This window comes from Leptonotus elevatus, chromosome 19 (assembly GCF_054856555.1).
Source record: "Leptonotus elevatus isolate MCC_2025b chromosome 19, RoL_Lele_1.0, whole genome shotgun sequence".
Taxonomy (NCBI): Eukaryota; Metazoa; Chordata; class Actinopteri; order Syngnathiformes; family Syngnathidae; genus Leptonotus; species Leptonotus elevatus.
In genome coordinates, this window is record NC_141257.1 from 2156967 (window position 1) to 2177205 (window position 20239).

General features: G+C 43.8%; 1 protein-coding gene across 12 annotated transcripts in view; it reads right to left on the minus strand.

Moving 5' to 3' along the window:
* Nucleotides 1-20239, minus strand: part of pleca (plectin a) — a 67758-nt gene that overhangs the window by 21856 nt on the left and 25663 nt on the right. For 4 of the 12 annotated variants that reach the window (XM_086062147.1, XM_086062152.1, XM_086062153.1 and 1 more), the window contains exons 2-9: nucleotides 7063-7124; nucleotides 5936-5950; nucleotides 5404-5493; nucleotides 5090-5125; nucleotides 3930-4007; nucleotides 3748-3840; nucleotides 1666-1832; nucleotides 1-116 (exon numbers count right to left, since the gene is read on the minus strand). In XM_086062147.1, coding sequence (XP_085918273.1) covers nucleotides 1-116; nucleotides 1666-1832; nucleotides 3748-3840; nucleotides 3930-4007; nucleotides 5090-5125; nucleotides 5404-5493; nucleotides 5936-5950; nucleotides 7063-7124 — 657 coding nt within the window. Of the gene's footprint in view, nucleotides 117-1665; nucleotides 1833-3747; nucleotides 3841-3929; nucleotides 4008-5089; nucleotides 5126-5403; nucleotides 5494-5935; nucleotides 5951-7062; nucleotides 7125-8689; nucleotides 8850-18358; nucleotides 18487-20239 lie in introns of those variants that run through there. The other 8 variants (XM_086062148.1, XM_086062156.1, XM_086062157.1 and 5 more) reach the window with 5 other exon arrangements.

Sequence of the window (20239 nt, forward strand, 5' to 3'; positions counted from 1 at the left end):
CTTCGGGGTCCAGCAGTCTGGTGACGCCCAGTTCGCGCTCGGCCACGCTGAAGGCCTGCTCCAGGTTCTGCTGGTTGGTCTGGCGGCCCACTTTTGTCATGTCGATGAGGTTGGGCCTGCGGGCACACCAAGCGGGCATTTGTTAATTTTCCTCGCTGCAATAACATCGGATATACTTTTTAGAATTAAACCTAAAATGCCGACGAGCTATTGCATTTTAATGTTGCTCATTTTGGTGGTCCTCGAAGTATTTTTAGGTGATAATTGCTGTAAAAAGTTGAAGAAACGCTGCTGTACATCCCGCACAGACGTGCTGTAGCTGCGGGCCAGCGCGGTACGAGCCAGGACACGAGCGCTAATACCGCAGAAGCTTCACATTCCCAAATTGGAAGCAAAAAGCGGCGACGTCAAACTAGCGTGCAGCCACAAGCTCAGCTTAGAAAAATATTCTTCATGTACATGTGCAGGGTCCGGTCCTGCTCCTGGTAACAGGCGCGTCTATATAGACTCGGGACGCGGTTCATGGTCTTGGCGCTGCGAGGTGTCGCCCCCTAGTGGCTCCCCGTTGCTCTTCGGGCGCCTCCTGGAGCGGAACTTCCTCTTCAGGTTCAACATGACGGCGGGGGAAACTGGAAAAGCTCCTCGGCGATGTCGGAATCTTGAGCCTATGGCGGACGGATCGGAGTTCTCCAGCGCGAATGGGCGCGAAAGGAGGTGGCGCGCCGTAAATCCGCGTGATGCAACAACAGATCCATGCCAAGGCCAGACTGAGAGAGACTCCACCCGAATGAGCTCAGTACGAGGATGTGCCATAAGATAAAAGAGGAAGGAATTTTTTAAGCAAATCTGCTTACTTTTGAGGTCTCAAGCATGGAAGGACCCATTGATTTTTGGGGTGGGGGGGGTCTTTAGCATACCAAAACTCTTAGAATTTTCAAACATCTCTACTACAACCAAAAAACAAACAAACAAAAAAAACTAGCTTCCTTGATTAATGCAAAATGTGGTAGGATTGACATGACAGGACAAATGAAAAAGTCTCATGTATTGTAAATAAGCCCTAAAAAGAACAGGAAGTCGGCCATTTTGGTGAAAAGTGGAGTTTTTTCTCCAATTGCAAGGGCCTTACTTTAAAAAACTCTTACTGGAATAAAGAAAAATTCCCTTCCAGACAGCAGCTTTATTGATCAGTGTGAAATTTGGTGGGACTTTCTATCGTGACAGGAACTACGAAAAAGTCTCAAAGACCCATATTCTAAAATGGACAGGAAGTCGGCCATTTTGGGCTAAAATTGGATGTTTTTTTCCCAATTCCAAGGGTCTCATTTTAACCAACTCTTACTAAGATTGAGAAAAAATTGTTTTCACTATTGTGACAGAATGCACAAAAAAAGTCTCATGGGCTAAAAAACACACACATCAAGTCAGCCATTTTGGGCAAAAGTGTCGATGTTCCGCCAATTTTAAAGCCTCAAGGTGCAAAGACGCCTAAAAAACATAGCCACTGCAATATTTGGAACCCATGAACTAAAATGTACAGGAAGTCGGCCATTTTGGTTAAAAATTTTAAATTTGTGGCCAATTCCCAAGGGTCATACATTAAGATACTCCTCCCACGGAAATCCAACCAAAAGAGTCCAAATTGGATTTCTTGGAAGTTCTCACCTGTGTCTGTGTATGATGGCATTGAAGAGTTTGCCATCCCTCCAGTTGCTGGTGAAGTTGTCACAGCGGAGACCCTGGTAGCCCTCCACCATCCTCTGCGACCACAGCAGCAGACGCTCCTTGGCCGTCATGTCGTCCGACTGGCCGTTCACCTGGATGTCGGAGATCTGCAGGGGGGGGAGATGGGGGGGGGGGGGGCGCAAACACGTGATTGGCACATCGCTTGTATTGGATTTATTTTTGGGCTGTGGCATGTGTACCTAATAAAGCGACTTGAAAGTCTTTATTTCCACATAAGCAGCCTTTTCTTCCGCAGAACTTTACATGAGTCAGTCGAACCGCAATTAAACTTACCGTTTCCAGATTTGTACACGAACCCGCAGTTTACAAAATTCACATGAAATGAATCACGCAAGCAGTTTGAAATAAATAAACTGTCATTAAAGTCAACGAGGGCAGCTGCAAAGGAATGCTGGTATGTTTTTTTTCCCCCGATGCCTCCAAGGCTATTTTTTATTTTTTTTTAATGAATTGCACAGCAGAAAAATGTAAATGAAACCCTACAAGGTCGATTTTGTGTTTGTTTTGCTCGACTTTATGTGCCACAAGGGTGGACTTTACAACATAACCTGCAAATACAATCGCAGGAAATGTGCTTTTTTTAATACCCGTTTTACTGCTTCTTTGTTTTTCTGATGTTTTTAAATATCAGTCTGTTTGATTAGCAGAGTTTCAATGACTCACGGCCAACTTTCACCAACAGGCTCTTTTTTTTTTGTAGGAAAGGGGAAGAAGATGGGGAAACCCAAGCATAGTGATTCAGACCCTGAATGGAAAAAGGACCTCCACCCAGTTCCTTCTAAAAATCTGCACATGAATTTATTATTTTTTTGGTTGCTTTTTGGCCTTGAAAACATGAAAGCTGATGAAAAAAATGCCAGCCGGGGATTCATTGTGGTCGTTCCCACTGCATTTCGAAGCAATCACGCCCACGATTTTGCCTTCTGGCATCCCCCGGGGAAGCACTGACTCACTCAGGAAAATGAAACCCGCATCCCAACGTGACCATTACGCTCATTATAGCTTCAAAAAAAAAAAACAGATGATCCTTTACTCCCACTGCTTTGGACTCAAAGTTTCCAAACTATGCTGCTCCATGAAACGGCTCATTCTTGTATCCTGGCATTCATATGGAAGTGAGGAACCCTATTAACCCTAGCGTTACTTGAATCCCAAGAACAACCCGAATCCAACTCCAAAATCTTCCATAACAGGCCCTCGAAACAAAAACCCAACATGAATCCTGACCCACTCTTGAATCAATAAAGGACGATCTAAAGCCTAACCTCACCTCACAAGCCCTACCCGAGCCTGATAACAACCTTCAGCCCTACTCCCCTAACTTCACCCATGAGCCAAGGCTAAAACAAAGAAAAATGAAGTCAAGTGAAGAGAGAGAGAGAGAGAGAGAGAGAGAGAGAGAGAGAGAGAGAGAGAGAAAGAGAAAGAAAGAGGGAGAGAGAAAGAGAGAGAGGGAGAGAGAAAGAGAGAAAGAGAGAGAGAGAGAGAAAGAGAGAGAGAGAAAGAGAGAGAAAGAGAGAGAGAGAGAAAGAGGACGAAATGGAAAAGGAGAGTTAAACAGACAGTGAGAACAGATGAAAAAAATATTGCAAGTACCAAGACAAGGGCAGGCGGAACTCTCAGACCCTCCGCATCCTGGTCACCACCTCTTCCAGCTCCTTATATTAGTTAACGAAAACTAACGGAAAAATACTAAAACTAAAATTACAATTAAAGTAAATGTCTTACTTTTTTCATTTGACCATGGTGTTTAATAAAAATTGCACAAGTAATACACTTAAAAAAAAACAACGAATACTGAAACTAACTAAAATTAAGCATTTTTCATTTATTATTTTTTTTACTTTTATTATTACATTTTAATTGATTATTTAATTTAAATGAACTAAATTCAATTTAAAAAGTCTACAATTGTTTACTTTCAAACTCGGCTTGTAGCAAATGTGAGCGACGTCATGCCTAACCTGAAACCCAGTTATATAAATAACGGCCAACGTGTACCTGGAAGTGCAGGATGATGGTCCATATAAGCCCCAGGGTCAGCTTGGGGTTTCCGTCGGCGATGTCGTCGTTCCTGATGTTGACCAATTTGACCTGCAAGGGTTGGAAATGATCCCGTTTCGGACACGTTTGGGAGACGAATGAAGGTTTGTGTGCCAATTGGACGAGAATTCCTTGCCCACCTGTCTGTGCTTGAGGAAGTCCAGCGCGATCTGGACATTCTGGAGCTTGTGGAAGCGCATGCGGCCCTTCTCCCGAGGCTGAAAGAAAGCAAAGGGGACACACATTTGGGAAAAGCAGCCAATGGCGAGCAAAGTTCTGCGTGACCTGGATGAAGGTGCGAGGCCATGTGAGAGCCAGGCGTCAGATCCGCATGACGGCACACGTGACCCGGGGCAGGACGTCGGATGGGGATGGCCAGTTTATGAACATGCACATTTAGTGCTAAACGACCAATCAGCTGGCAGCGATTGAGGGGGACTCGGTGATTACGAGCACTGGTGTTAAAACATGTGAAGCATGTAATTAAAGTCCGTCAATCAAAATAACTGAGATGCAGCATGGAATTATGGGATGTGCAGAAAAGACGATGAATTCATTTTCGATGTCACGACGTAGCGTAGCTGCTAATGAATACTTTACTGGAAGGTCTTCGATGTATGGTAAATACGATCGTATAAATACAATCCAAATCATCAGCATCCAATAAAAAGCAGGTATTTTTCATTTAGACTTTTTTTGTAATCTAAAAACACAATGAATATTATTTATTTATTTATCATTTTTATCTAAAGCAAAATGAAAAGAAAAACAGTTTTTTTGGTTTTAAATAAATTGGAATGGACTCAACATTTTTTTTTTTACATTTATTTAATTTACAACATATTTAATATTGATACAGCCATATATAAAATACATTTTTATTCACTTTTGATCAGCTATTAATTTATTTAACATTTATTTTATAATAAAAAAATAATTAAACAATTACATGTTTTTAAAAAATGAATTAAAATTATTTTTAAAAAATACTATGAAATTTCTATAAGAAAAACGAAAATAATTTTTTTTTATGTTAATAAAATGAAATACATCTTTCCAAGTCCATTAATGAGTCGCTTTCGTCTTATCAAGAACTAAAGATCACCACCTAAAGTGTGACTGAAATCCACTTGTCGTCCACTTTTCATCCACTGAGCACCCGATATGACACCTAATGACTAACATCAAAACATGCACTACCAGTCGATGTTTGGGTGCAGGGGCTGATTTTAGGGGAGGCGGGGTGGTGGTCGTGCGTTGACGCATGCCACGCCAGAGCCAGCGTGCGGGCAGCACTCACCAAGCGCACGTTCCTCACTAGGTCACGCTCCCTCGGCTAGCACGGCAAGAGCATCACAAGGAGAAGGACGAGGCGGGCGGAGGAGGGTAAGGGGGTTGTAAGGTCGTTAGAGCCCAAAACAAAAGGAGTCAACAAGATGGCGGCCAAGAATGAAAATTAGTTGAACAGGAGAATCAACACATGCCACACAACAGTACAACAACAACAACATCGAGAAGAGTAGAAGACAACACAAGAAGCGAGGGAGGAGGAGGGAGGGAGGGAGGGGGGAAGACAGGAAGTGAGGGTGGGTTGAAAGGTCAAAGGTCACTCACCAGGGTCTCTCCGGAGAGAGCCTCCAGCAGGGAGATGAGGTTGTGGCCATCGCGCAGGTCCTCGTACAGGTCACTGACATGTCGCTGGGCCTGAAAACACACAAACGTATTTAATTAAATAAAAAATAAATAAATAAATAAATATATATATAATAATAAATAATAATAAAAATAAATAAATTAAGGGCAGCATGGCGTAATAGTGGTTAGCACATCTGCCTCACAGTTAAGGAGTTCTGGGTTTGCACGCCAATATTCCCAAAAATTTAATTAGATTTAAAAAAAAAACATGCGTGTTAGGTTTATTATAGACTCTAAATTGTCCATTATGTGTCAATATGTTCGACTCTACGCGTGCGACACCGACTTGCTTAATTTAATACAGCAACATAGGTCATAATATTAGGTATAGCCGGGTGGACGGATTTCAGTTGGGAACTACACACTGACAAACGCTTTTAGCATCGTACTGCAGTCCATGCGTTTAGCATTTAGCATTTATGCCGGGGGCCCAAAAAAAAAAAGAACCTACCTCAGCCTTCCAGTGCTGATCGGGATAAAGAGGACAGGACGTGTGGTGGACGGAGGGGGAAACAAAAGATTTGACAATAAAAGATGATCAAAAGAAGAAGCTTAATGGACAGATGATTTTGGATTAGCTGGAACCTTAAATTGAACGCAACTGAACGCACTCCGTAGCTAGCTATTAGTAAATGGAAAAATGTAATTAATAGTTACTTAGTTACTTTTTGTTTGTTTTTACTTCATTCTCAGAAAAACGAGTAGCTACTTCTCTGTTCTTCTCTGTTTTGTGTAGTAATGTCTAAGTAGAAACAAACTGATGTAAGCCATGCTAGTTAGCTTGTTATCCACCCTGGTAGCAAGTATTTAGCATTTACCTTCACATGCTAACTCTCGTAGCTAGTTGCAAGCGCTCATTTCAAGGCAGCGTCACAGTAAAATTAAGAGGATCTTGAATTTGTTTGTGATATCATAATGGAAATATAGCCTCCTATATTCGTAAGCTAACTTTTTTTTTGACAAGGGCGGTTCACAACAACGAAAACCGCTAAGGTTTTCATGTTTTTTTTTTCTTTCTTTCTTTTTTTAAAATGGCGGTACACCTTGAAACTGGAATGATGTCCAAAAAAAAAAACCTGAGAATGAGTCAGCTCCCGCATGGCCTCATTTCCATGGACGCAGACTCATAAAAACACACAATAACAACACATCCTGGCCCGTTTGTTAGCCTGATGCTATCGCAGGACGCACATGGCGAGCCGCAGCAGCCCCACTTGGCTCGCTTTAGCTTCCTTAGCATAACAGATGACATCTACGTAACCATGACAACTCAAAATGATGATTTTTTTTTTGGTGTGCGTGTTTGTGTTGCAGTTGCTACATGAAAACAATGTTGTTGCTCTTGTGACTGGTGTGTCACAAGACTTTGACTTACAGTGAAATCATTGATATTGCTAAAGGGGAGGGCGGGGTGGGGGGGGGGGTGCAACACTTTGATGTGACCCAGTGGCGAGACGTCAAAGCCACGTGTTTTGAAATGTCCTCCAGATAAGAGATGCGTCATGGATGTGCTATTTTCCTTCTTATCAAGCGATCAGTCTTCAATCAGCAGGCAAGTGAAAGCATGTGTTCTCGTACCTTCACTAGATGCTTGTTGACCCATTTGGTGAAGGTCTTCTTCTGAACTCGGTCGCGCTCATCTGTAGGGGGGGAAAAAAAAAGAAGACGTTTTCGTTCAAAAGGACAACAAAGCTGCTGCTTATTTTTTTGTTTTATTGTTGTTCATCAGGAAGACAAACGAGTGAATGAATTACAGGTCTCACTTTTCACAAATGACATCACAAGTCAGCTCATTTACGTAATAACCTTCCTCCGCCCATAAAATGATGAGGTTGGGTGGGCCAAGATCCGGAGCCACTTTCAAGCAATGGTCCGACGTCACTTCATTTGTCAGCAGAGCTTCATTGTGGCAAAAATTTTTCCTTTGGGTAAATATTCTTATTAATAAGACACTTGGGAACCATCTTTAATTATGGTGAGGTCAGAGTTGAGCCAATAAAAATATAACACAGGGAGGTTACAAAACAGAAAGAGGCTTAAATGAGATCTGTCATGCTGCACATCATTGCGTGTACAGGAACATGTTTCGCCATGCAGGACTGTTCCTGCGCACATTCCTCAGCATCAGGACATAAAACACTCGAGACTTCAACATCAGCGCTTGCGCTCAGAAAGTCCAACGTGGATCCATAAAGTTGTATTCGTACCAGGGGACGATGAGAGTGACGGCAAAATGTTTTTAAGTAAAGCAAAATGAGACACGAGTTGCACAACAAAAACAAAAAAGGCGACCCCCCCCCCCCCCCCTGTTTTTAACAGCCAATCAGAGACTGGAGAAAAAATACATAATTATATAAATGATGAACATATTAATGACAAAATATAATATTATTACAAATGTATTAATTAAAATTCACTGAATAAAAATGAAACAAAGCTATTGATGTATTCATCACAAAATGGAGAAATTTGTTTGAATGTATGATGATTCGAATGACAAATTTTTAAAATGTTTTATTATTTAAAAAAACTATATAGCATTATTATTAAACAATGGTTTAAATGTATCAATGCGGATTAATTTTAAATTAAATGTACTTAAATTACAATAGAAAAAATTTAAAATAAATTATACTATATACTTACGTATAAATAATAGAAAAATAATTAGATTTACTCTTATAATAAAGACATTTAATTTAATGTACAGTATCATATTAATGATGGTCGTAAAAATGCCTAAGAAATAAAAATGTAAAATATACCATTTAATGCATTCATTCATTCATTTAATTTGTTGACAACATAATAATACAAACAATCTAATATATAGAGTATTTATTCAAATTTTTGAGTATATGAAAAAAATTGAATACATAGATTAGATAATTCAATTTATTAATTGAAAAATTTAAATTCTACATTAAGTAGAACTCTAATAGCAAACTAAAAAAAAACAACCTTAAAATGACATCTTCATCCGAAAAAATTGGAGTGCACTTTAAAGCATTACTATCAGATCTCCTCTTCAAGTTGATCACCCCCCTCCCCATTAAAAGACCAAACTTCAAAACATATGAAAGGGGGAGTGGCCTATTTGAAGCCCACCACCACCACCAACAACAACACCAACACGCTGCACACACAAACTTTGCTTGTGCTTCCAGCAGAAATGCAAATAAAGTTACTGTCAAGCCGCGTCTACCTTTCCTGCAGTCCATCGACTTGAGTATGCCCTGGTAAGGCGAGTCCTCGATGAACACGCCGTCGCTGCTCAAACTGTCGGACGAGTACTGTCGCAATCTGGCCTCCATCGCAAAAAGAATCCTCGTACGGGGAAACAAGAAGAAACAACGGCTACCCTTGACTACTTTGAAAGCGACTGCCTGCTGCGTCAGAGTCAGTCTGCTCCGTCCCTTGTCGACTTCCTCCCCCCCCCTCCCCCCCCCTGCACCGCCACGCTTTTTGTTTTCCCCACGCGCACACGCAAGCGTGCCTGCGGGCGACCGTGTCACTCAAGAAGTAACACGAGAGGTAAGGGGGGAAGAGACGGGAGTCTTTCTTCCCGGTCTGGCGTGGTAAAGGTGCGACCGCACCCTGACACGACAACAAAACGCCTCCCCCCTCCTTGCTCCTCGGGTCCTCAAAGACCACCTGACACGTGACGAGTGTGTCTCGGTGCAACCGTAACGTCCGTCTCCGTGCATGGATGACTTTGAGGTCGCAGATGCGCACAGGTGCGCTATTGTTTACCTCAACCAGGGAGGATTGCGTTTCCCTCCGAGTCTCCTTTAGGGATTTAGGAATTATTTGAATGGCGGTGGCAGCCATTTTTCAGATACGATTAACCCAACTTTGAGTCAAGAAATTTGGGTCATTTTGTATAAAACAACCAGAAAGTTGGGTCAAATTGACCCATAAAGTGCATGGGTCCGTTTTGGATCCATAGTTGGGTTACTTTTGACCCAACTGTTTTTTTTAGAGTGTTACAGGCAGAATTTAGTCTACCACGTGTAACCGCATACCTCTAAGTCCATGTCTCCAAAGATTGTTCCAAAAAACTGTTTGGTAGGGTGTGCGTAAAAGAATGCGAAATTTAAGTCTCATATGGTTTTTTCTCTGTAGAGGGGTGGCCTATGGGTAACGAGGAATCCCAAAACGTGAACGTTTGCGTAAAGGACGTTACAGTTTACGTTTGCCAAGGAGGTTGTGTTTTCATATGCCGCCATGGCTCAAAGAAGAACCCACCAAATGTACGTCGATCCAAAGATTTTTCCATGAAAAGTCTATGGAAGGAAGTTTAGTCAAAAGTTGACGGAGATTTTGGTTTCTTATCCATTTGGTCCATTTGGTTAGGTTGGCCCAGGAAAAGTCAAGAAAAACCCACAAAATTTTCTGTATAAGTGAACGTTTAGGGGAGCAAAGTCAAAGTTTAAGAAGGTCAACATTAGTTTTGGTCCACATTGACATTGACAAAATTTTTTGTTCTTTATGTCGACCAAGCATTCGTCAGTCTGTATAAAAATAAAAAAAAAAACCCATCCCAAATCTTCCAGGGAACGCCCTCTAAATTTTTGGGTTTTGTCTCATGACACCAAATCAAAGCGGTTCATGATAACCAGCTCTTTGTCCACAGTGGAAACAGTGAACAGAGCCAAGACTCCGTGTGTGGTGGACGTCTTCCACAAGGGGTGCGAAGCCCACATGACGACCATGAGTCAAGGAACAAGGTCATTCTCTTCATCACACGAAAACTCCCAGCATGGACTCAAGAGGTCCAGTAGCAACATCTGCACTTTGGAAACTGGGAAAGGTTTTCCCTGTTGCTCTTGGATCATTGCCACTTTTTTTTTTTTTTTTTTTATAAAAGCTTCTGTTGTAAAAGGTGCTCGAACCAAACCAAATCAAACAAGGGCAGCCATTCAAGTTACATCTTCAACTGTCGATTTGGCGCATTGAACTAAAAAAAACAACAACAAAGCATTGACACATTCACGTCTCATGAATTCCTGCAAGAGCTTTCGCTGTCGGGAAGAAAGGATTCCTTAAATGCTTCCTTGGAGAGGAGGCTTGTCGGGACAAGAGGAGCAAGAGGCGGTGTGGGGGGGGGGGGTTCCATCCCTGCCACTCGACCCCCGACCCACCTTGAAGATCCACATTAAAATATCCATCTTCAAAAACTTTAGAAAGCAACATGCAGACAAAAGTTGAGTGTGTGTTGATTCATGGATTTAGTTGGACTCTTTCCACAAATTCAGAAACAAATTAGTAGAATATATCCTTCTGGCTTGTCATGGATGTTTTTGGCTTCTGCATTCTCGAGGAGGGCGAGGCCACCCCCCTTCCCGCCACCCCCCACCAGCCCACCCTATCACCCATATCACTCCCACCATGTCAAAAAAAAACAACAACAAGTGTGCAAGTGAAAGCATGCGTGTCCATCACAGAGAAGAAGAATGCGCAGCAGCGCCAGGTACCATCTGGCCCCGCGGCATTATGGGTCCGTGCCGAGCTGACGCACTGCGAGTAGTTCTGTTACTGTTCAACACTGTGGAATGTACTCCCTTGTAAACATTACTCATAAGACGTTTGCAGGTGAAAAATTAACTCGTTCGGTAAACAACACATTTTTTCAGCGCTGTTTTTGTCTCTCTCTAGTGGCGATGGGGTGCAATGACGCTTGAGTTTACTTAAGGAAAGAGGGGAGGGGCAGGGACATTGTGGTTTGGGTGGTAGCCATGGCAACGCTGAAAACACATGCTTCTGTTAGCATTGAAGTATGCCACTTTGTTGCTGCAACCGTTTACTGTTGCTAAAAAACAAAAAAAAACATTGTTGTTCAAGACTAAATGCACACAATGAATTCATGAATTAGTCATATTTTGCTGGACAGGCTAAAAGAGGAAATAGAAAATAGGAAGGTGCGGTCATTAACCAACTGCACAAATTATTTCACCGAAAGACAATGCCAATTCAGTCAATCATTAAAAAAGGACCAGCTCAAACACTCACTTCCAAGACCCCCCACCCCTCAAAGAGCAAACTCAAAGATCCTCCTTAAAACTTCCTTTAAGACAATCTCAAAGACCCTTCTGACAGACCAACCTTCAAGACCAATCTCAAAGACCGACCTCCTAATCAAATTTAAAGACCATCTGCAAAAGCTAAAGTCAAAGACCCATATCAAAGACCCTCCTCAAAGAGTCTAATAAGAATGTTAATAATTTCTTCAAGTACCCTCTCAACAAAGCTCAAAGATCATCCTCAAAGACCCTGCTTTAAAAAACAACCTAAGAGACCCAAAACAAAGACCCCCTCAAAGACCACTCAATGACCAAAGCCAGAGACCCTCCTCAAATAACATAGACTCAAAAACTCGTCTGAAAGACCACCCTCAAAACCAAGTTCAACAATTCCTCTGAAAGACCAACCCTTAAGGGCCCACCTCAAAGACCCTCCTCCCCCCCAAAAACCTTGAAGATCCGCCTCAATATCCTCCTTACAGGCCAATATCAAAGAGCAAGTTCAAAGACCAAACTTCAGGAGCCAGTCTTGAAGTCCGACCTCAAAGACACACTAGCCTCAAAGACCCTCTAAATACAATGACATCATCGCCACGCCACCACAGATGCCAACTAGGCTCATTTATAACCAGTACAATGTTATTTGTTATTAATAACTAATCAAATTGTTAGTTACAAATTTGATACGTTTGCTTCCACTTAACATGCGATTTAACGACTATTTAGAGTACTTGCTAACGAGCTAACATAATGAGCTCTCTCTGTTAATTGAAGTCAGACACGATTAATCAATCTCACATGGACTCAAAGTTTCCAGCTTGGACTTCCACTTCCGTCACGCACGCACGCACACACCCACTCATGCCGCGATCAGGAGGATTTGCTCGAGTTCCCCAAACTGCGCGTTGAAGCAAAACAAAACAATGCACAGAGCGCATGCGTGCGCCAATCCTCCTCCTCCTCCTCCTCCTCCTCCTCCCTAATGTAATCCGCCTACGGGGACGTCAGTGAGCGCGCGCGCGCGCAAACGTACCTGCGCAGCACATGCGGCTGTAGAGGTGCGAGCCCACGTCCTCGCACCGCATCTCGTGAATAAAATTCATCGTACGGTACGCGAAGACGCGCTCCGCCACTGCGCGGTCTTCCGCGCGCGCCTCCATGCTTGCTGCCGAGCGATGTCGATAGAAAAAGCCCGCGTGGATTTTTTTTTTTTTTCCGCGACTAACTTTTGTCTCTACCCGAGCTCCATGGAGGAGGAGGAGGAGGAGAGGAGCAGTGTCGTCTCGGATTGCACCCAAGTCCAGCCCACTCCGGCTGCTGCGTTCAGCGGCCGTGCGTAAAAAGCTGCCATTTACGCACAGCCACGTGCAGGCGCCCGAGGCTCCCCCCCCCCCCCCCCCAATTTTTTTTTTTTTAGTTTTTTGGACATGTGTGACATCTGCACCGCCCACCACTTGCATAACCCACCCCAGAGCTCCAATTAAACACACGCACGCAACACACACATGCAGATTGTAATAAAAGTCAAATTAAACTCAGTTACTTATAAAACGACACAAAAAATACACATTTTAAACAAAAACAAACAAATATCTGCTTTCTTTGCGTACAGTTTGGTTGTAGAATTACAAGAAATATTCAAAATTAAAAAAAAATACAATAAAATCGGTATTAATATTGCAAATTATATGTATATTTTTAAAAATAATGTTTAAAAAGAAAAAATGCTTAGTAATTTTTTTTTTATGTGATTTTGTGAGTAATTTTTTGACCCACCCAGGCCAGTTAAGTGTCGCGAACCACCAGTCGAACAACCCTCACGGTACATAGTGCACATTTTTAGCCTCACTTCGGCCATGTTTGCAACAGCTGTGCATCATAAATAATCGCCCCCCCCCCACACACACACACTGAAGCTAAACTATTGTTGTCTTGTGTGCAATAGTGCTCAACCATTCATGTCCTTCACAGCATGTGAAGGAGAAACACGCATACGCAAGCTGTGGGAGGACTCTTGAATGGAAACGTTTGTCTGCCGACAGTCATTTTCTCTAAACGGGCACGTACAGAAATGTGTGGTCGTGGACCACCGCAGAGTATATACCCCGGGCATTTTCGGGGTGTTTATGATACAGCAAGTTGTTCAGGAAAACCGGATTTGAGTTTTATAGCTTGTTTTTAAAGAATCCTGGTAAATAGACAAGATGAGCCAACAAGTTGCAGCTTCAAACCACCGTGGCAGACTCCCTGTGTGTTTTTGAGCATGGCTTCTTGAGACTTTTTGGTGGGTCTCCTCATGATTGATACGTCTACCAAGTTTCATGTTGCGAATTAAAACGGCCGTTGGGGGCTGAATTTTCAAAAGGCGACTTAGTTTCATGTTTTGTTTTTGGCAAGTTATCAAAAATGGCCACTTCAAACCCCCGTGGTAGACTCCCTGTGTCTTTTTGAGCATGGCTTCTTGAGACTTTTTTGTGGGTCTCCTCATGATCGATACGTCTACCAAGTTTCATGTTGCGAATTAAAACGGGCGTTGGGGGCTGAATTTTCAAAAGGTGACTTCGTTTCATGTTTTGTTTTTGGCAAGTTATCAAAAATGGCCACTTCAAACCCCCGTGGTAGACTCCCTGTGTCTTTTTGAGCATGGCTTCTTGAGACTTTTTGGTGGGTCTCCTCATGATCGATACGTCTACCAAGTTTCATGTTGCGAATTAAAACGGGCGTTGGAGGCTGAATTTTCAAAAGGTGACTTAGTTTCATGTTTTGTTTTTGGCAAGTTATCAAAAATGGCCACTTCAAACCCCCGTGGCAGACTTCCTGTCTCTTTTTGGGCATGGCTTCTTAAGACGTTTTTGTGGGTCTCCTCATGATAGACACGTGTACCAAGTTTCATATTACTCAATGAAACGGGCTTCAGGGGATGAATTTTCAAAAGGCAGAGTTAAAGTAAGCATTTTTTGGGGGCAAGTCAGCAAAAAAATGCAGACTTCAAACCACCGTGGCAGACTCCCTGTGTCTTTTTGAGCATGGCTTCTTGAGACTTTTTGGTGGGTCTCCTCATGATCGATACGTCTACCAAGTTTCATGTTGCGAATTAAAACGGGCGTTGGAGGCTGAATTTTCAAAAGGTGACTTAGTTTCATGTTTTGTTTTTGGCAAGTTATCAAAAATGGCCACTTCAAACCCCCGTGGTAGACTCCCTGTGTCTTTTTGAGCATGGCTTCTTGAGACTTTTTGGTGGGTCTCCTCATGATCGATACGTCTACCAAGTTTCATGTTGCGAATTAAAACGGGCGTTGGAGGCTGAATTTTCAAAAGGTGACTTAGTTTCATGTTTTGTTTTTGGCAAGTTATCAAAAATGGCCACTTCAAACCCCCGTGGCAGACTTCCTGTCTCTTTTTGGGCATGGCTTCTTAAGACGTTTTTGTGGGTCTCCTCATGATAGACACGTGTACCAAGTTTCATATTACTCAATGAAACGGGCTTCAGGGGATGAATTTTCAAAAGGCAGAGTTAAAGTAAGCATTTTTTGGGGGCAAGTCAGCAAAAAAATGCAGACTTCAAACCACCGTGGCAGACTTCCTGTCTCTTTTTGGGCATGGCTTGTTGAGGTTTTTTTGTGATAGATATGTCTACCAAGTTTCATGTTGCTAATGACAACAGGCCTCAGGGCTTAATTTTTAAAAACACAAACCAAAGTTAGCAAGAACGGAACATTGTTGTCTTTTTGTTTGGGTGTGCAGTAAAAGTGGGCTGCTCTCCTCTCGTCGAGTGTGTTATTAGTGAAAGGAGGCCTCAGAGTGAGTCACTGCAGCGCGAGATATAAAGCGCACTGCAGTTTTGGGTGCGGCTCGCCACCAAATGGAATCGGCCTCTAATGGACTCCGTTGCGGCTTGACGATACGAACGCTGGTACAGCCTCGAAGGTTTCTGTTGAGAAGTTTGCAGTTTGAATCTTTTGTTGTGACTTCTTTGTCTCCGGGATACGGCGGCAGACAACCGCCAGTGTCAAGTTCGCCGCCTGGCGTGGAACTTGCCGAGCTTTTTTTAAACGCCGGCACGCACCTTCCCCACTGGGTCAAAGGCACCTTGGGCTCCAACTTTAAATGACACGGATTGAATTCACCCCCAGCGGGACGATAAGAATTAATAATTATCCCGGAGAGGTGTCACGTTGCTGCGCGGGACACGCTTTGAAGCGATCAAATTCAGACGCGACATCGACATGGCCGCCGGCATCGTCTGTCACGCGATACTTTCGCCAGTGCAAACAGGCCCAGTGTTGACACTTTGGTTTCATATTTGCGCGTCATTGCAGTCAAAGGCCGTCTGGATTTAACGGCGCGGCTTCCAGGAAGCAGATGTCATTATGATACATAATCATCGTGATAAGGATAATAATAAGCTCTGTGCTGCTATCACATGAGCGGACTTTCAGCTTTTCTTCATTACCGCAGACTCGCACCCGCCAACCCGTGAAGAAATAAGTTGTCACAGAACCGGCTTCTATAAAAAGCACATCTACAATTGCCAACACAAGGCAACATAAACATCATTAGCTAGTCGAACATAGCCTACCATCGCGTGTTAGAACATATTGTAAAGACCCCATTAAGTGTCGGTGCACTTTCTATCGCTTTACTGAACTAACGATGACAAAATAAACACGTAATAATCATTAATACACAATAGACAAAACTAACGAAGCTAACTGGTAGCCAGTCAACAGCTAGCCGCCAACTTGAGCTCACAACAGCCTAGTCTACAACTCGACACTCTCGTTCTCTGACACCCATGTCACTCACCAGGCTCGGGATCCGCCTTTTAAAGTCACACACACACACACTCAAAGTCACAGATAATACAGCGCCCAATATGAGAATCACGACCCCCAAGTGGACAAAAATGTACCTGAAATTCAACATTTTGTTAAATAATAATAATAATAATAAAACATACATTTGATTCACTAGATTAGATGATGGGATAATTGGTAGAATAATTGACTCGCAGTTACAACGCCGTAAAACGTAAATAAAAAGTTCTTGCATTTATGATCGTTAAGAAAGCAGCAGAATGCACATTGAATAATAAAAGACACGTAAAACTGTTTAATGCGACTCAATTGCATTTTTAGAGGTTCTTAACTTTTATATAAAAATACATTTTAATTTATATAAAAATGTAACAAATACATTCATTATAAATTCATTACATTTAAAAAAAAGTACTTTGATTCATGCTTAAAATAAAAAAGGTTCATTTTTAGTTTAGGTTTAATTCCTGGATTTAATCAATTTCTTACATCCTGTATCCATCTCTATCAAGCTATTTACTGTACACGATCAAAATCCTCCTTGGTGGAGGTAATTACGAGGTTGAAATGGGCGTGTCAAAAGCCAGTTTTTATCTCGCCAAAAAGGTGTGGCCCGTCCTCTTCCTTTCTGAGAGCTTTTTATGACCCCAATTGCCCCGCCGGGAACGCTAAAGGAAAAGCGGCCGGCCCAACCTGGTTCTCCAGCAAACAATGGCTTCAAGATGGCCGCCGCGCCCTCACAGCGGGTCGACAGCAACGACGACTGCGGCGGCGACTTTGCTTTGAAGGCGGCGCTTTCAAACCGGTTTGTCCAACATGCAAAACAATCATCCTCCCTTTTTGACTCGACGTCAGGTGAGCTCGTTTGAGGGCCGCCATTGCGTCGCAACACGCCTGCCTCTGGCACGTCCCGCTTCCTCGCTGCCACCAAAACGTGCAACGATTTCCACTGAAAGTCACTTTCAAACGAGTTGAACGGGTGTTAAGATGTTTCCCTCTAATGACTATTATTATTTTTCATAAGCGCTTAAAACTATGCAACAACAGGGAAAATGCATCACAAACAAAATCACAACTTCGAGCGCGGAAAATAAATGTACATTTAAAAGTTAAATACAACTGAACTGTACATAAAATAATGCACTGTACTGTATTTTAGGACGTTTAGAGAGTTGTATATGTTGTCCATTTTATTTGTATTTTTAATTATGTGATTCTTTGTGTACCCCTAGAGGGAGCCCATGTAACACTAATGGGAATCTTACGCACTTTTCCACAGAGAAGGAAATCTTTGAAAAAGTTTTGATCAAAAGTTGCTTTTTAAGAGAATTTTGTGTGGGGGAAATGTATACATTTCATGAAAAACATTTTTTATGCAAAACTCGTATATCACGAAGTTACGACTTCATTCTGAAAATATCCACTGCATAAGTTTTGTTTAGTTAAGTTTCTCTTAATTATTTTTTTGCCTTATAAACAAATAATATATTGTAGTTTGTATCAAAAACTATTAGGATATTGTGTGATATTTAATTTGTTGTGTATTACTTTTTGCTGTTTAAACACACAATGTTTCATTTTGTCGCGCTTCAGTTTCGCCGTAAACTTTCTCTACAATGAACAATTGAAGATACGAGCAGCCTTCCGCAATGTAACTTGTTCCAAAATAGCGGCTTGTTGTCATGCCAACGCACCCAAAGACATTCTTAGGGTGCAGTCTGAGGAAGGAAAACTGACACGCGTCCAAAACCAAAACTAAAAGCAGATGCCGCCTTCCCGCCGGCGTTCACGGGGTTAACTCCGACACCGTCATTCCACGGGAAACTGAGCCGAGGGAGGAGCAGAGAGGGGAGGGGGGGGAAGGGGGGGGTGGTGACGGCAGACGGGATAAGAGAGCAGTGAGGACAGCGGCGAAGACCGAAGTGAGCGAGCAGTGGAGCAAAAGTTTCCGTCCTCGGAGTTCAAAGCGGCGAACCCCCCCCCCCCCCCCCCCCTCTTTGAGTTGCCCTTGAAAGTGGCACGGGCGGCGCTTACCTTGCCTCCTGCGCAACCTCCAGCGCCACACCAGCAGCAAGGTGACCAGGTGGCCCGTCGCCACCAGCGAGGGGAACACATTTCCTGGGGGGCTCGCCGGCATCGGGCCTGGTTTCGGAGTGCGGCGATCGCGGCGGATTTTGTTTGCCCACACGTGGGAGGGCGCGCGCGGGGGGGTTGACAGGTGAGGAGGGGAGGGTAGGAGTAGGAAGTAGGAAGGAAGGCGTGGAGTGGAAGGGGGGAGAGGAGAGGGGGGGGGGGGGGGCGCTTTAGGGGTGTGTTGCCATCCGGGACGTTTGAGAGCTGCAGCCAACTCCTCCGGTAGGTTTTACAAAGAGAGAGAAGTCGCGGCAGGAGCACGCCTCCCTCTCATTCTCACTCCCTCCCTCCCTCCCTCCCTCCCTCCCTCCCTCTCTCACCCCTAACCCTCCCCCTGCACTCACTCCTGAATGATAGCGAAGTAACACTCGGTTTTACAGTCGGATCAGCGACTCGCTTCCTCAACTGCACTCCTGTCGCTTTGCAGCTTGCGAACATTCATGAGCAAACAAGACTCCCCCCCCCCCCACCGGTTCGAAGTAAGAGCAGGGGAGTGTCTTCTTTCATTTACTCCCTCCCTCCACCCGTGTTCACCACTGCCACTCGCGGCTCAAAAGCACTCCGGCAGCTCACTCCTGCTACTCCACGTCAACCCAAAACTGCCTGGCAGCAACTTCCAAACGTTAGCGAAGAGACGACACTCCACGGCGAGTTTGTGCAAAAAGGGGGTGATTGGTCTGAAATGCTCACTCCTGTAGCTCACTCCTCTCACTTCAGGACGCCAACTCACAAGGTAAAAAAAACTCCTGTCAATTATAGAATAAAAAAGATTCTGTAAGTTTTAGGAAAAAAAAGTGTGAAACTTCGGCCCATTCACTCCTTCACCTTGAACTCACTCCCACCACTCTGCCACGCCCCCCCCCCCCATGCAGTATGGCAAAACAAAAGAAAACCCCCTGCAAGCTACAGAACTTGACTCCTATGATAGTTTTCACACAAAAATAACGACGCACGAGTGAAACTTCCTCACATTCCCTTTTCACCCTGCACTCACTCCTTTCCACTCCTGCCACAACTTACGAATTTCACAGAATAAACAAAACTACCCGCGACCCTCGTGAGGATATGCGGTTTGTATAATGGCTGGATGAATAAAACAAAACTCCTCTCCTCGTATTTGCACACGTGAGGTCAGTCACTCCTTACACTCATCCCCTCCCTCCCGCTACTCACTCCCGCCACTCCACGTTGCCCCCCCCCCCCCGCCGCCCCCCCAAGCTGGCCAGAAGTCACCAAAATAAACAGGACTCCTGCCGCCCCTTCTGTGACTCGACCGGCCTTGCTCGACAGACTCACTCATTGCAGTCTGTTAATAATACATGAACACGCACACATCCGTGCACGCACACACGCACACACACACACACACACACACACACACACACACACACACACACACACACACACACTTCAAGCAGGATAATCAGCCAGGCTCAAACTTTCCTAACTCCCTCAAGCTGCCCCGCACTCCCTTTTCCCATTTCAGGATCATCCCAAGACGATCCCCTTTCCTCCCTCTCTCTCTCATGTTTACAACAGAGCCATTTTTTCCCACCCCTTGCCCCACTTCACGCCTCGATCCCGCGCTCTCCCAGACTCGTTACGCAACTCCCGCCAAGGTTAATTGCAACCTCATGCTACAAGCTGGACAGCAAACTCTCCCGAAATTCTTCGCAGCTCGTAAAACGATAACAACAGAAGCCGGAATGCTTCCATCCCCTTTTTTTTTTTTTCAGCCCCTTTCACGCGGCATGTCATGTTCGTAACAATCGGGAATGGCGG